This window comes from Lupinus angustifolius, chromosome LG01 (assembly GCF_001865875.1).
Source record: "Lupinus angustifolius cultivar Tanjil chromosome LG01, LupAngTanjil_v1.0, whole genome shotgun sequence".
Classification (NCBI taxonomy): Eukaryota; Viridiplantae; Streptophyta; class Magnoliopsida; order Fabales; family Fabaceae; genus Lupinus; species Lupinus angustifolius.
In genome coordinates, this window is record NC_032009.1 from 34,252,466 (window position 1) to 34,268,005 (window position 15,540).

The 15,540-nt window shown below is 36.5% G+C and overlaps 1 protein-coding gene and 1 pseudogene across 2 annotated transcripts; one reads left to right on the forward strand and one right to left on the reverse strand.

Moving 5' to 3' along the window:
* On the forward strand, nucleotides 207-6,844 carry LOC109362038 (chaperone protein ClpC, chloroplastic-like). Of its 2 annotated transcripts, none has more exons than XM_019607615.1 (10): nucleotides 207-375; nucleotides 1,036-1,636; nucleotides 2,376-2,491; nucleotides 2,592-2,717; nucleotides 2,810-2,995; nucleotides 3,794-4,009; nucleotides 4,515-4,732; nucleotides 5,018-5,093; nucleotides 5,177-5,266; nucleotides 5,562-6,844. In XM_019607615.1, the coding sequence occupies exons 2-10, from the start codon at nucleotides 1,072-1,074 to the stop codon at nucleotides 6,738-6,740; spliced, it is 2,772 nt and encodes a 923-aa protein (XP_019463160.1). In that variant the 5' UTR covers nucleotides 207-375; nucleotides 1,036-1,071; the 3' UTR covers nucleotides 6,741-6,844. The 2 variants fall into 2 exon arrangements, with proteins under 2 accessions (XP_019463160.1, XP_019463166.1); XM_019607621.1 differs by having other exon boundaries at nucleotides 1,056-1,636.
* Nucleotides 7,435-14,922, reverse strand: LOC109362057 (annotated as a pseudogene).

Here is a 15,540-nt window from a genome sequence, read left to right on the forward strand (position 1 = left end):
TTATTTAAGAGGAATCAAATATATATTACTTGAATCAACGTTTATTTGTTGGTCCTTCGATGTGGTTTGAGATATGATTTAAAATAAGAATACTTTCCATACCAATATTAGTCGTGCACGTGTGTGATAGATGAGGGAGGGTACAGGAGAGTTAGGGTGGAATTATATATAAAATCAAAGGTTTGTACAACATCATTTTATCTTTTAGCCTCTTAGCCTCACCCACCTAACCCCTTTCTCCTCGCCCAACCATTCATACTACACCGTCCACCTCCTTTTCTTTCTCTTCTCTCTCTTTTCAATCCAATTTTCTTCTCCTTTTCTTAATTATCAACTTCAATTTCTCCCACCTCTTTCTCGATTTCATTCTTTCTGGTATGCTCTTTTTCTTTTCTCTTTTTCTATTTTGCTTCATTATTATATATCTATCTATCAATTGTAGCACTTGTTTTTTATTTATAACTTTCCTGGGTTTGGTACTGCACTTGTTGCTGCTTCAAATAGGTTTTGGAACTAGGTTCTGTTACCCCTTTTCTTCTATTGTTTTTTTTTTGTTTGGCGCACCAGGTGTTTGCTTAATTGCTTTTCTTCTCTTATGTATAAATTTGACATATTTATTTTCCAACTTAACTTCCCACCTTTTCTCTTCTTGCCTCTATCTTCTCATAACATGCATACCGCTAATATAGCTCTTTCAACGCACTTAACCTTTGTCTATTTATGTTTAAATTGTGGGTCTATTGTTTTAATATTATTTTAAGTTTTCATTAGTTTGTCATCTTTAAATTTCTGAAGCTTTAAGTATGTTGTTTTTTGGTTGCATTTTGGTCCTTTGCTTGTGGTGTTGATTTGTTAGTCCAGCATTTGAAGCTCCATTTGAATGTTGTTTATTGAATATATTTGAAGTATTTATTTTTCTTAGCATCTTAGATTATATGTCTTGCAGTTTCATTCTGTAATTTTGTGTGGTTGATGGATGTGTCCATATGGATTTCCTGTCCTTTATATTAATGTACCGTGTTACTTGTGAACTAGTGTCTGGTAAAAAATTGCAGCAAGCAATTGGGAATCATGTCTAGGGTTCTGGCTCAGTCCATTAACATTCCCGGCCTGGGGTCTGGGAAAAATACTAGTCAACGTAACGGATCAGGAAAATGTAAAAGACCAGCCAAAATGATGTCTACCTTAAGAATGCCTGGAATAAGACTGACAACTTTCTCTGGACTACGCGCTTCTAATCCTTTGGATACCATGTTGAGACCTGGGCAAGATTTTCATTCTAGAGTGCTAACTGCAACTTCTTCGAGGCGTGCAAGGGCTAGCAGGTGTGTACCTAAGGCCATGTTTGAGCGTTTCACCGAGAAAGCAATCAAAGTAATTATGCTAGCCCAGGAGGAAGCAAGACGGCTTGGTCACAATTTTGTTGGAACAGAACAGATTCTACTTGGTCTTATTGGTGAAGGCACTGGTATTGCCGCTAAGGTGTTGAAGTCTTTGGGAATTAACCTTAAGGATGCACGTGTGGAAGTTGAAAAGATAATTGGAAGGGGTAGTGGATTTGTTGCCGTTGAGATTCCGTTTACCCCTCGCGCAAAGCGTGTTTTGGAACTCTCACTGGAGGAAGCTCGCCAACTTGGTAAGTGGTTTTCAACATTTCTTTATTCTTTTGCATATCTAATTACTTAGTTATGGAAAAGCATTTGCATTACTGAGAACTTAATTCCCTTTACCCACCTGTCTATAAGTTATTTGCTGCATATATGTATTTTACTTGAAGAGTCAAGTAAGTTTTGTTGATTTAGAGAAGACGAAGAACATTGCAAAAGAGCAGGGATTGGGTAAAATATTCCAACGAATAATGATTTACAGAAATAAAGACCTTGAAATAAATTTCCTAGACGGCACACATTTAAAAAGATCTCCTTGTTTAATATTTCTTGTGTGACTATCTGTCAAATGCTTCAAACTTTAATGCCTTTCATTAGTGAGCCACCAAAGATAATACCATCTTCCTTCAAAAAACTCAAATGAGTTCTAATAACTGGTTATGATTGTGAAGATGTCTAATAATACTCGAAAGTGGCAGTTTTCTTCACGCATAATTGGAATTCTACAAAGTTGCATGTTCATGAGCACAAAAAGTTTTAGGGTAAGTTATTTAATGCATGAAGTATCCAAAACACAAATACTTGACAAACAGTTATTTGCTTAAAATAGGTTCAAAATGAGTTATGGACTTTATCTCTGAGTTTGTTTAGATTGATTTTCTCTCTCTCTCTCTCTCTTGACGGGGGAAGGGTATAAAATTTTTATTCAGTTGTAATATTTTGTTTGTACTTGCTGCACAATCTGAGTTTACTCCTTGAATTTTGCAGGTCACAATTATATTGGATCTGAGCACTTACTTCTGGGTCTTCTACGAGAGGGAGAGGGGGTAGCAGCACGTGTTCTTGAGAACCTGGGTGCTGATCCATCTAATATTCGCACTCAGGCTAGTATTATGTCCTATTTTATTATGTGTATGTTTCTATTACATATGGATATACCTTTACCTTGTTTGTTAAATCTTTTAATCTCTATTGATGGCACAGGTTATTCGCATGGTTGGTGAGAGTGCTGATAGTGTTCCTGCTAGTGTTGGTGGTGCAGGAGGTGGTAGCAATAAGATGCCAACTTTGGAAGAGTATGGCACCAATTTGACCAAGCTAGCGGAGGAGGTAATGAGGAGTTCCTCAATTTCCTCGTGACTGATGGTAGATGAGACTTTTTGTTTAAAGCATAATTGTGTTTCTTCTTTTCCTCCCTCCAGGGAAAACTGGATCCTGTTGTGGGAAGGCAACCACAAATTGAACGTGTCACTCAAATTTTAGGCCGTCGTACCAAAAACAATCCTTGTCTTATTGGAGAACCAGGTGTTGGGAAGACAGCTATTGCTGAAGGTTTGGCCCAGCGGATTGCAAAGGGTGATGTTCCTGAGACCATAGAGGGAAAGAAGGTTATTAAAATAATTTTTTTCTACAGTATGTAAAATTGATGTTTGTTCAATTCAGAGGATTTTGCATTACCATTTCTCTTCTATTAACATGTTACCGGAGTGTGAGCCTCGGTACAACAGTAAGGTTGCTTGCCCTTTGGTCTAGAGGTCGAGTTCAAATCCTGGAAACAACCTTTTCACTTGTACCCTCCCCATGCCCACTAGGTGGGAGTCTCGTGCAATGTGCTGCCCTTTCTATCACGTTACTTCAACTTGTGGGATCTGTGTCAACCGATTCTAAAATAATACCTCATTCTTCTATTTTTATTTTTGGAATTTTACATGACTAAGAAATAATTCTTTTTCTAACAGTCCATTAAACCAGTATCAGAGCATGCTTTCTCATTTTCACTTATCTAATTGTGGGGTATTAATTTCCCATATCAGCTTAAGATTATTATTGATTAGAATTCTTATATTTGTGGGTGTTTAACATACTTTTGAGGGGTTCTGAATGACGTGAAAGCTTTGTCTTGCTCAATCATATTTGGCACATAACAGTATGGTTATTGGTTATATGCCATTTCTGAGCTATTTTATCAATTACTGGCAAGCAAGTAGTCAATCATATTCTGTAAAATATACCTTTTCACTTGTATAACTTATGGCCACAAAGCGTTCTTGGTTAAGAATTCTAATGCTGGTTTCAGCACATTATATAATTTACTCATTTGATATGCTTTATTTAGAGTGAGTAGTTACCCCACAGTGCCTCTTCTATCTTATACTTACAGTGTACCTTGTTTCGTCATGGTTTAGGTTATAACCCTTGATATGGGTCTGCTTGTAGCCGGAACTAAATATCGTGGAGAATTTGAGGAGAGATTGAAGAAACTGATGGAGGAAATCAAACAAAATGATGATATAATACTTTTTATTGATGAAGTGCACACTCTAATTGGAGCAGGAGCAGCCGAAGGGGCAATTGATGCTGCAAACATATTAAAACCAGCTCTTGCCAGAGGTGAACTGCAGGTAATTTGAGATGTTCAAAATGGATATACTACCTTTTGGAAATGCGCTTGTAATCAACCTGCGTGGCAAAAAATGCTTGTTCTCGTCACACTTGAACTGTAAAAAGGGATAAAAGCAATTGCTCTTTTCTATGTTGTAGTCATATGCTATGATTGCCTTAGCTGTTCTACACTTCACAACATGAACATCAAGTATTTCTTCTGGTTGTTCATTCAATGTTTGTAAACAGCTAAAAAATTGTGATATTTAATAGGTCTGATATGGTGAGCTACCAATTTTGAATTCTAATGATTTTTAATAATAAATAATGCTGTCATTTCCAACACTTCAACCTTTGTCAATAGCAAAAAACACAGAATAATCATTGTCAACCAGTTGTGAATGTGAAGATGTCTGATTATGCCACACTAAAATCTCGATGTGCATCTTGTAAATTATTATAGGTTTGATTAGATCAGTTATATTTTAACTGTTCTAAAAAATGTATTCATACAAATTTATCCAGTGTATAGGAGCTACAACACTGGATGAATACAGGAAACACATTGAAAAGGATCCAGCTTTGGAGAGACGATTCCAGCCAGTTAAAGTGCCAGAACCAACTGTGGATGAATCCATACAAATACTGAAAGGACTTAGAGAGCGCTATGAGCTTCACCATAAACTCCGCTATACTGATGATGCTCTTGTTGCTGCTGCACAGCTGTCACACCAATATATAAGGTTTTTCGTAATTCATTTTTTGCACACTCCGAACATTTTGCCTTTTCAATTATGCTGGGAAAAGACTAGGGTTTTTTCTTTTTGTTTATTTATTTATCATTGTTGCATGTTTAAACTGGACTGAACTCAGTTAATGTATATCTCCTAGTATTTAGCATCGGCAGTCCTCTCTTAATTGTTTTATGATACTTATTTTGAAACTCTGACATGGCTGTTGGATAGCTTGTTTTTTCTTCATCAGCATATCAATTATTTGCTAGCTTATAAGTATGCTTTCTCATGCAGTGATCGATTTTTGCCAGACAAAGCGATAGATTTGATTGATGAAGCTGGTTCCCGAGTCCGGCTACAACATGCACAGGTTGTTTGTTTACCCTTCCTCCAACTAGCAGTTATTCTATCTTATATTATTGACCTATTTTTGACCTATATTTATATTTCCAGTTACCTGAAGAGGCGAGAGTGTTGGACAAGGAGGTCAGGCAGATTGTGAAGGAGAAAGACGAAGCTGTTCGCAACCAAGACTTTGAAAAGGTAATGCTATTTTATTTATTATTTAACTTGTTAAGTTTTATAACTTCAACAAACAATTTGAAAACATCAAACCACTTCGGTCCAATTAGATAATCTACTTTTGTCATTGAAAAGTAATGTTTTGCCTTCAATGATCAAAGAGAACAGAGGGCACCCCCTCCCAAAAGAACTGTAAAGTGACTTCTGCTTCTGGTTTGTTCCTTGCTCAGTTGTACCAAATATATGTCTAATTCATTAGTACTTCTGGGTTCTGGCCAACAATTAGTGAGCTGACTATTCTTGAATTTTTGAATAGGCCGGAGAACTACGAGATAGAGAAATGGATCTTAAGGCACAGATCTCAGCACTTATAGAGAAAGGGAAGGAGATGAGCAAGGCAGAAAGTGAGGCAGGAGATGAAGGCCCAGTTGTGACTGAAGTTGACATACAACATATTGTCGCCTCCTGGACTGGTATTCCTGTTGATAAAGTCTCAGCAGATGAATCTGTCCGCCTCCTCAAGATGGAAGAAACTTTACACAATCGTATCATTGGTCAGGATGAAGCAGTTAAAGCCATTAGTCGGGCTATTCGCCGAGCCCGAGTTGGATTGAAGAACCCTAATCGTCCAATTGCCAGCTTCATCTTTTCTGGACCTACTGGGGTGGGAAAGTCTGAGTTGGCCAAAGCTTTGGCTGCGTACTACTTTGGCTCTGAAGAAGCCATGATTCGACTTGACATGAGTGAATTTATGGAAAGGCACACAGTGTCCAAACTCATTGGTTCTCCTCCTGGTTATGTTGGTTACACTGAAGGTGGTCAACTGACTGAGGCAGTCCGACGTCGTCCCTACACTGTTGTACTTTTTGATGAGATTGAAAAAGCCCATCCTGATGTATTCAACATGATGCTTCAGATCCTGGAAGATGGAAGGCTAACAGACAGTAAGGGAAGAACTGTGGACTTCAAGAACACACTTCTCATAATGACATCAAACATTGGAAGCAGTGTTATCGAGAAGGGAGGTCGTAAAATAGGATTTGATCTTGATTATGATGAGAAGGATAGCAGTTATAACCGAATCAAGAGTTTGGTGACCGAGGAGCTAAAGCAATACTTCAGACCAGAGTTTTTGAATAGATTGGATGAAATGATTGTTTTCAGGCAACTCACTAAACTGGAGGTGAAGGAGATAGCAGACATAATGCTGAAGGAGGTGTTTGAGAGACTCAAAACAAAAGAGATTGAGCTTTCAGTGACAGAGAGATTTAGGGAAAGAGTGGTTGATGAAGGTTATAATCCTAGTTATGGGGCTAGGCCTCTAAGAAGAGCCATAATGCGGCTTTTGGAGGATAGCATGGCTGAGAAGATGCTTGCTAGAGAGATTAAAGAGGGTGACTCAGTTATAGTGGATGCTGATTCTGATGGTAATGTGATTGTGCTCAATGGTAGCAGTGGTGCACCAGAGTCACTTACAGAGGCTCTTCCTCTCTAATGTGTTTTTTGCCTTTTGCTATGGTGTTTGTACCTTTCCATTTATTTAAAACATAGTTGTAGCCTGTTTTAGTTAATTGATTATGGCCTCATAATACTTTAAATGATTGTTACACTTTAATTTTTAATTAAGTTCATACATCCAATCATAAATAGTTGCATGACAAACACATGCCTCTGCTTTCTGCTATAAAAACAACTCCCTTTATTAATTTCCCCACTGAATAGAATGACTGATTCTTTTAGGATGGGGTTAAGAATTGATTTTTGAAAGATAATGAAGGAACATATATGTTTTAGAGTCATGAAATATGTGTAAAATGGTCACTCATTTCAACTCCCTTTCATTTCTTTTATTTAAAAATCAACTCGTAAATAAACCTTCATGGTCACTCATTTCAATTAGGAAAAAGACAGTTGCACCTTTAGTCACAAGAAATAAAATTTTCGAAATTATTTTTTAATTTGATTCTAAAATGGATTTTTCATTAATCTTAATGAGAAAAGAAAATCTCAATTGATACATAACTTATCAATATCGCTTACTTATTGAAATTAAAAAAATTCCTCCCCATTTCAATGTGATTCTTTTAGCATCACTCCATAAAACTGTTCTAATCATTAAATCATATACGCATGACTGTAACTCCATACGCTTGGGCCAGAGAATAGTGGTCATCACCTAACAAACATAATTTCTGGTCTTTGAAAATGACTTCATTTATGGTAATTCAGATGTTACAACACTTACAAATACAACGCATATACTGACAAAATTGGGACATGACTTCTGAATCCTTATTCTACTTACACTTACTAAAAGGAAAAAAAGAAATAGAAGTCAACACAATTTGGGTGTTACCCTACTCAGGTTCCTAACCTTCTGAGTGCTGATATTTGGTATAGTAAAGCATCACATTTTGCAGTATCTATTCATCTATTATTGTATGAGATGACCTTTGTGTGGGGCTGACACTCCCACCACGGCTAATCTTAACTTGACAACGACTTTTGTATCTCCATTGTCATAGCACTATCTACACTCCCCGATGATAGTTTTCTATGCGATTTCTGCAAATGTAGCTTAAGTGAGCTGCTGCTTAGTCCAGCATTCCGCCCACATATGGGGCAAACTTTCATCGTTGGTCTCCTCTGTTGCCATTCCATTGAAACCTTCCCATGCAGTTTCTGATCCAGTTCTTGTAAGGTTTTCGCAAAACCATCGTTCGGCTGTGCTCGACGGTGAACTCGTTTCAGAGCATTCCATGCTTCTAATAAAGTGAACTTCCTACACCACAAAGCTTTCAGATAAAACTGCCGTAGGTGTCACTAGCAGTAACGATTGTAAAAATCAAAGAACATAAACTAATGGTTGCTATACGTCAAATTATAATATCCAAAAGATCTATATGTTAGTATATTAGCCAGAAGATCTATATGTTAGTACATTAGCTACTAAGATTCAATTATTCAGTTGCAATTTCAATAATGAATAGTGAGGATCATTTTCTATTATTTAAAGATTTTAAGAAATTTCATTTTTACTCACTTCCTGATCATCAAGTAAGCAAGAACCACGGTAGCACTTCTGCTTCTACCCTCAAAGCAGTGAACTAAAACCCTTTGACCCGTTTGTTCAACATGATCTATAAAATCACACGCTTCTTCAAATATGCTACTGATGTTAAAATCTTCATTGTCACACACCTGCTGAAATTGGAGTAAGCAAAACCAATGTGTGAGACATTTTCATGCAACAAACCTAATGCTAACAGATTTTTTTTTTGTTTTACAGAAAATAACATTTGAAAAACACATACGGACAGGAGTACAGCATATCATATTGGTTAGAAAATCACAATAAGGGGATTGCTATGCGGCCATTATGTTAGTACTCAGAGTGAGTTGTCAAGTCTATGTACCCAATAACACAAACTTTTAGGATGACCGGTAGTCGACCATAGTGTCATAAGAACACCGATAAGTTATTATAGTGAGAAATGAACAAATCCTAAAGCTCCATTGAAAAAAATTAATTTAATTAATCCTGCATGATAATGCAAGGATAATTAATGAGGAAAATATACAGACGTGAAACAGGAGCATAGCTGATTCTCAAAGAAACCAAATCTATTAAAATAAATAATTGAGGATAAAAAATAGACAAGAGAATATAATGTATGACTTACAGAGAAATTCTTGTACTCAAATAGATCAGGGAACTGAGAATCCGACTGTCCAATTTCATTGGTACATAAACACAACATATGTGTGATTCCGAAGTATTGCAGCGTGTATACTGATCTTGCAGCCAGTGTTCCACCAATAAACATACTACTTGTAACAGCAGATGGTTTCTCTGTACTTGCAGCCTCAGATATGAATGCAATTCTCTCAAGGATATGCTCAAGTCTGACCTGAAAGTTAAAAGGGTTAAAGCACACATAAATGGAAATCCATCATAAATGAAGGGAGTCTAATATTTTTCAGTCCTTCATACTATAAGAACTAATTATAACGACCTTAAGTTCATAGGCATCAACAACACTGTTATTGTCACTACCCTCGAAGAATCCTGGATTGAAATTGTTCTCCTGACATAGCTTGATGGCATCGCTTTTAAGCATTTCATTCCACTGTTCCAATTCTTTATTAGATTCAGCATCAACCTGGAAATTGTGGTAAAGTGTAAAAAGCAGAAAAGTTGGGAAAATATTTGGTAAAAATGTTTTATATGGCAAAGAAACAGCTAATCACATTGCTATTATATTCTTATTTTCCAATCACCATGATATGCATCACAGATTCACAGCATAAAACATTTTCACTATTGCACATGCAGAACAAAACCAAATGGAACTGCTGGCAAATAATTAATTTGAAAATCAATATCTTCAATTGCTTTGGTGACAGCATTTGGTCTATATGCTGCATAATGTAATCACATCACTTAGACAATAAGACATCATCAAGAGCAGGAATAAAGGCAGCAACAATCATGTGCATTTACAAAACAAAAAAGCTTGAGCCTGAAAGCGTAAAACTAATTTAGCACAATCCCTGCTCTCACTTATCAAAGCAACAAGAGCATGTCCTTGCAGAATCATAAGCATAGCCCACATTAATCAGGTGTAAATATGCGATACAGTCATACTGGTTTGCATGATAAAGCAAGTGCTCGACTTTTTATTTAAGATCTATCCAGAGTCAAAAGGAAAAAGTGCTCCAATATACACAAGAATTCAGATTACCCTATCAGCAGCAGCACCAAAACCATGTGACTAGTAAACAAGGTTTTGTTACCTATGAAACAAACCTTGGAAAACTTATTGAAGTCACGGAGCTTAGCTGTCAAGCGGAGACTACGAAGTTGCTCCCCCACACTTCCTTTATTGAACTTCCCATGCCAACATTCCTTTGACACAGTTGAAGCAGAGTCAAAACAATCTCTATTGCTTGAAGATGATCGCCTTGAAGTAGACTTTTGTGATTCTGAATCAGTAAAATCTTGATGGTTTTCATTAGAAAACCTTTCCTTACTTGGCGTAGAGGAACAACTACCATTAGCAGCCAGTGAAGGTGAGTCAGGAACCACTGGATCCTCTTTGTCAGATTCCCCTGAAGATATTTTGCTTACAATGTTCATAAACGATCGGAACAAGGTATCAAGTCTTTGGTGAAGTGTGACAAGGAATATTTGAAATCCCTGCAGATCCATAAGAGCACCACGGAAACCAGTGCGTAGTGCATGAACAACTGATGTCATGTCACTAGCATGTATATCAGTTGCATTCATGTCTTCTGGTTGAGGACATCCTAATTTCCCTCCAGTTATATCATATAACATGTTTGAGCCAAACTCAGAACTATTGAGAAGCAATTCAACCAATTTAGGATAATTAACCTGATCATTTGCACGTTTTCCAGCAGGAGGTCGGCGAGGAACACCAGAATCAATGGCTACAATGCTGAAGTCAGGAGACAGTGGTTCTCTTGATGATTGATCTTTAAGGCTCATCATGTAAGTGGATGGTGATTCTGTGATCTCTGAAAGTTCAGAGGTTTGTGATATCAAGACAGGTCCTTTATGAGAATCCAATCTGCTATCTGCAGAAGTTGACCTTCTTTCTTTCTGAAGTGCCCTAATCACCTTTGGTCTATATCGGTTAATTGCAGAATCAATAACTGTTGGTAGTGTATCTGTATTTGCAGATATCATCTTTTCGGTCAACAACAAATTTGAAGAATTCCCACGCCATCTAAGTTCATGACATGGGAGCCTATCTTCATTCCTGATGACAAGGTCCAACATTAGTACCCTGCCAAGAGCTGCTGATGTTCTTTCCGCGGATTCCCGTGACTGAAATGCTCTAGAGCTTTCAAGCAAAGGTGAACCATGCACATAACTGCAAAAGGATGATGAACCTTTAGAATAAGCAATCAGAATTTATTTTGTAGAAGAACAGCCATAGGCTTTTTCAACAAAATATACTGTTTAGTTGCAGCTATAGGTAATAGTGTTTAAATAATATATATAGCTACAACTTCATACTACTCATTTGTACTACAGGCTGTACATAACCCCTTTTCTCTAGTATAAGTAACACTAAAATGTACAGTGCCAGTCATTTACATATTCATAGAAACATGATTATTTAAGATCCTATGGTAATGAGAACTACATATATGAGAAATACATTGTACATGCATATGAGAAAGACAAAAGTACCAAGAAAGGCAAAAGTACCAAAAAAGACACTTGATTTGTCACACAAGGTAATGAGAATTTCATACATGAGAAAGAAAATCATCTATTTCAAATATTTAATTAAGGCATGTCAATGCTCAGTCAAACTCTTATAGAGCCTACTGAAATGCAACTAACAAAATATGAGCAAACAGCATATTAACAATGTCTGCTTCACTGAAGCCAAAATGATTGTAAGTGGCAACGTAAGCAAAAATATATTCAGCGCTGCCATGTTATAAACCAGATCATATTAAAATAAGATTTGGATCATACCTCATAAAGAAGAGACATCGGCTAAGCTCAAGTGCTTCCAAAAGTTCAAAACATGTCATTTCACCTACTTCATCTCCCTCAGAACATGCTACCTCTCTAGCTTTTTCTGTAGCTTCCTTTATTTGGTGCCACTCTGAACTGGTATTGTGAATGACTCTAGCCTGCACCCTCCAAATAATAGAAGAGAATGAATATGTAGATGTATAATCTAATAGCCTAAGCTAGAAGTGTGGAAGTTGTGTTAGATAAAATCTAAAGTAACAACCTGTGGAGTTTGGACTCCCAAACACTTGGAAAATTCAAAGCCAAGGCGTTCAGACAGTGTTGCCATTCTTGAAGGTGAGATCTTTATAACAGCTGCTGCTTCTTTTGGAAAAGCGCGGATTCCCGTGACTGAAATGCTCTAGAGCTTTCAAGCAAAGGTGAACCATGCACATAACTGCAAAAGGATGATGAACCTTTAGAATAAGCAATCAGAATTTATTTTGTAGAAGAACAGCCATAGGCTTTTTCAACAAAATATACTGTTTAGTTGCAGCTATAGGTAATAGTGTTTAAATAATATATATAGCTACAACTTCATACTACTCATTTGTACTACAGGCTGTACATAACCCCTTTTCTCTAGTATAAGTAACACTAAAATGTACAGTGCCAGTCATTTACATATTCATAGAAACATGATTATTTAAGATCCTATGGTAATGAGAACTACATATATGAGAAATACATTGTACATGCATATGAGAAAGACAAAAGTACCAAGAAAGGCAAAAGTACCAAAAAAGACACTTGATTTGTCACACAAGGTAATGAGAATTTCATACATGAGAAAGAAAATCATCTATTTCAAATATTTAATTAAGGCATGTCAATGCTCAGTCAAACTCTTATAGAGCCTACTGAAATGCAACTAACAAAATATGAGCAAACAGCATATTAACAATGTCTGCTTCACTGAAGCCAAAATGATTGTAAGTGGCAACGTAAGCAAAAATATATTCAGCGCTGCCATGTTATAAACCAGATCATATTAAAATAAGATTTGGATCATACCTCATAAAGAAGAGACATCGGCTAAGCTCAAGTGCTTCCAAAAGTTCAAAACATGTCATTTCACCTACTTCATCTCCCTCAGAACATGCTACCTCTCTAGCTTTTTCTGTAGCTTCCTTTATTTGGTGCCACTCTGAACTGGTATTGTGAATGACTCTAGCCTGCACCCTCCAAATAATAGAAGAGAATGAATATGTAGATGTATAATCTAATAGCCTAAGCTAGAAGTGTGGAAGTTGTGTTAGATAAAATCTAAAGTAACAACCTGTGGAGTTTGGACTCCCAAACACTTGGAAAATTCAAAGCCAAGGCGTTCAGACAGTGTTGCCATTCTTGAAGGTGAGATCTTTATAACAGCTGCTGCTTCTTTTGGAAAAGTATCATAGCGATTGAAAAAGGCAAAGAAAACAACCCCTCCAGAATTTACAGTTACCTATGTGCACACAACTATGGAGAAAATGAGACACAAATTAAGATCACAAACATTTTATGCATACCTTCCTATCTAATTTGGTAGAACAAAAACTAAAATACATGATTAATGTCCATACAAAAAGTGAACTGATATGCATCGGTAATGCTATTACTGCCGTGGAGTCGTGGACGAATGAGTTAAGAAGATAGCAACTGATACCAAATACTAGCCTTTGGATGAAAATAAATTAGCCTGAAGCTAAACCAGCAGAAATATTATTCTTCAACTTTTAAAACTAACAATTATCAACATAGTCAATATCAGATGCTCTCCCTGTATCATACTCTTCAGCTTAAGTTGAAATAAAATCAAGAAAGGAGATCTATATGCAGTGTGTACATTGGCCTATGCGTTTAACCTATTTTGGCAATATACAACATAGGAGTTGCATCTAAAATATGAATCATGTCTACACAGACTAAACACCGGGTATCATATTAGTTCTTGCACAGTTAGACAACGGCGAACCAACCTCAAGAGCTTTGTTCATATCATCCTCGGATAGTTCATTGCTACTGGTGTGTTCAATGTGGTGCAGCGAAGTGAGGCTGTCCCAAGAAAAAGAGCTTGATTCAATGTCCAACATTGCAGCATTCCCAAGCCTCTCCCATAAACTAATTTCTGTTTGCTCAGGATACAGATCCCACTTTGCATCCTCAATTGATTCTCCGATGCTGAACATAAATTATGAGCATTAGCCACACACACAAGGCCCCCTTTCTAGACGCTCATTAACTCCACAAGACCATAACAAATATCCCATTTTATATATACAGAAGTTATCATCTAAGCATTCGTTTGCGAGTTGAGTTCTGGAGGGGAGGAATGGAAAGAAAAAGGCTTAAGAGTCATCTTAGGAGTGCATTTCATAGCTCCCAAGGCTTTTCCTTCCCTCCATTACCATTCGAAAACCAACTCACAAACTAACCTTAAGACTTTTTAAACATCATTTTTCTACACGTGACGAGCTATGCATAAACTCGTAATTAACCACATTTATTGGATAAGTACCAGGTTAACCATTAACTAACAATTCATTAAATATCCAATACACATGATAAACTACGAATTCATACATCATTCAGCAGGTACAAAAAAATGGTGTAAAAGTGTAGTGTAAGCAAATCCTCCCCAAATTTCAAAACTATAGCATCCAACAAATGGCTTATAATAAATAACCTAGAACTAGAAGACATGGCTGCGGTGGCGGCGGCGGTGGTGGTGGAAGTGCGGTGAGGGAAGCCAGAAGAACGGTACTTGGTGGTGCGTTTACGAACCAATTGGAGCCATTGCGTGAAGCTAAACGCAGGCCCTGCAGTGAATTCTTCCAACATATAAAAATCCTGCATTTCCATAAAGTTTCAAACTTTGAACATTTTATTGATTGATTTTGATCCATTCAGTTTCAATTTCAGAATGACCTAATGAGATTATTGAATTGAAAAAGAAGAAAAAAAGAATAGGAGTTGGTTAAAGACCCGGGAAGTAACTGTGAGAGGAAATTGAAGCTCAATCTCAGAATCAGTGTCGTCTATTTCGTGTTCCAATTCCTTGTCTTTCTCTCGGACTTTGTTCTGCAATGTATCCACCTTCATGTAAATTATTGTATAATAATCTAAAAATGTTAAATCTGATCCAATGTTATATTTTGTTGTGGGTGAGACTCCAACCCACAACTTCCTACACCCTACCATCTAACCACTTATAATTCCTTCTTTTTTTTTCATAAATATTAGTATCATTTTTGTGTGTCTTTCTCGTCATATTATAATTAGATCACAACTAGTAAATGTGATTGTTTCATTACTTGGATCGAATGAAGTCATATGTTATAATATTTGTTAGGAAATTGATTTATAATTTTTTCTTAATCATCTCGTCTATAATCATTTTTAGTTTTTTTCTTCCCTTTGAAAATGACTTAATCTATTTTTGATCTAATCACTTTAGGAAACTTTAACAGTGACCCCATATGTCTGAACCACATAAGCTGCAATTCTACTACAATTCTACTATATTCTTTATCATGAGAGCTATTCCAACTTTGTCGTTAATACATTCATTTTTAATTCTACCTTATTTAGTGTTGTCACTCATCTACACGAAGTTTATTCTCTTATTAATACCTACTTTTAAACATTTAGTTATATATAACCTTGCATGTTTTATAGGCCTATATAATGTCACTCCCTTGCTAAACTCACATTCCCTATATTTGTATCATTATATGAATATGAAAAATAACCT

Coding starts and splice junctions, on each gene's coding strand:
- LOC109362038 (XM_019607615.1), top strand. CDS start 1,072: ATGTCTAGGGTTCTGGCTCAGTCCATTAACATTCCCGGCCTGGGGTCT. Junction 4,010..4,514: donor TTGCCAGAGGTGAACTGCAG/GTAATTTGAGAT, acceptor AAATTTATCCAG/TGTATAGGAGCTACAACACT. Junction 5,267..5,561: donor GCAACCAAGACTTTGAAAAG/GTAATGCTATTT, acceptor ATTTTTGAATAG/GCCGGAGAACTACGAGATAG.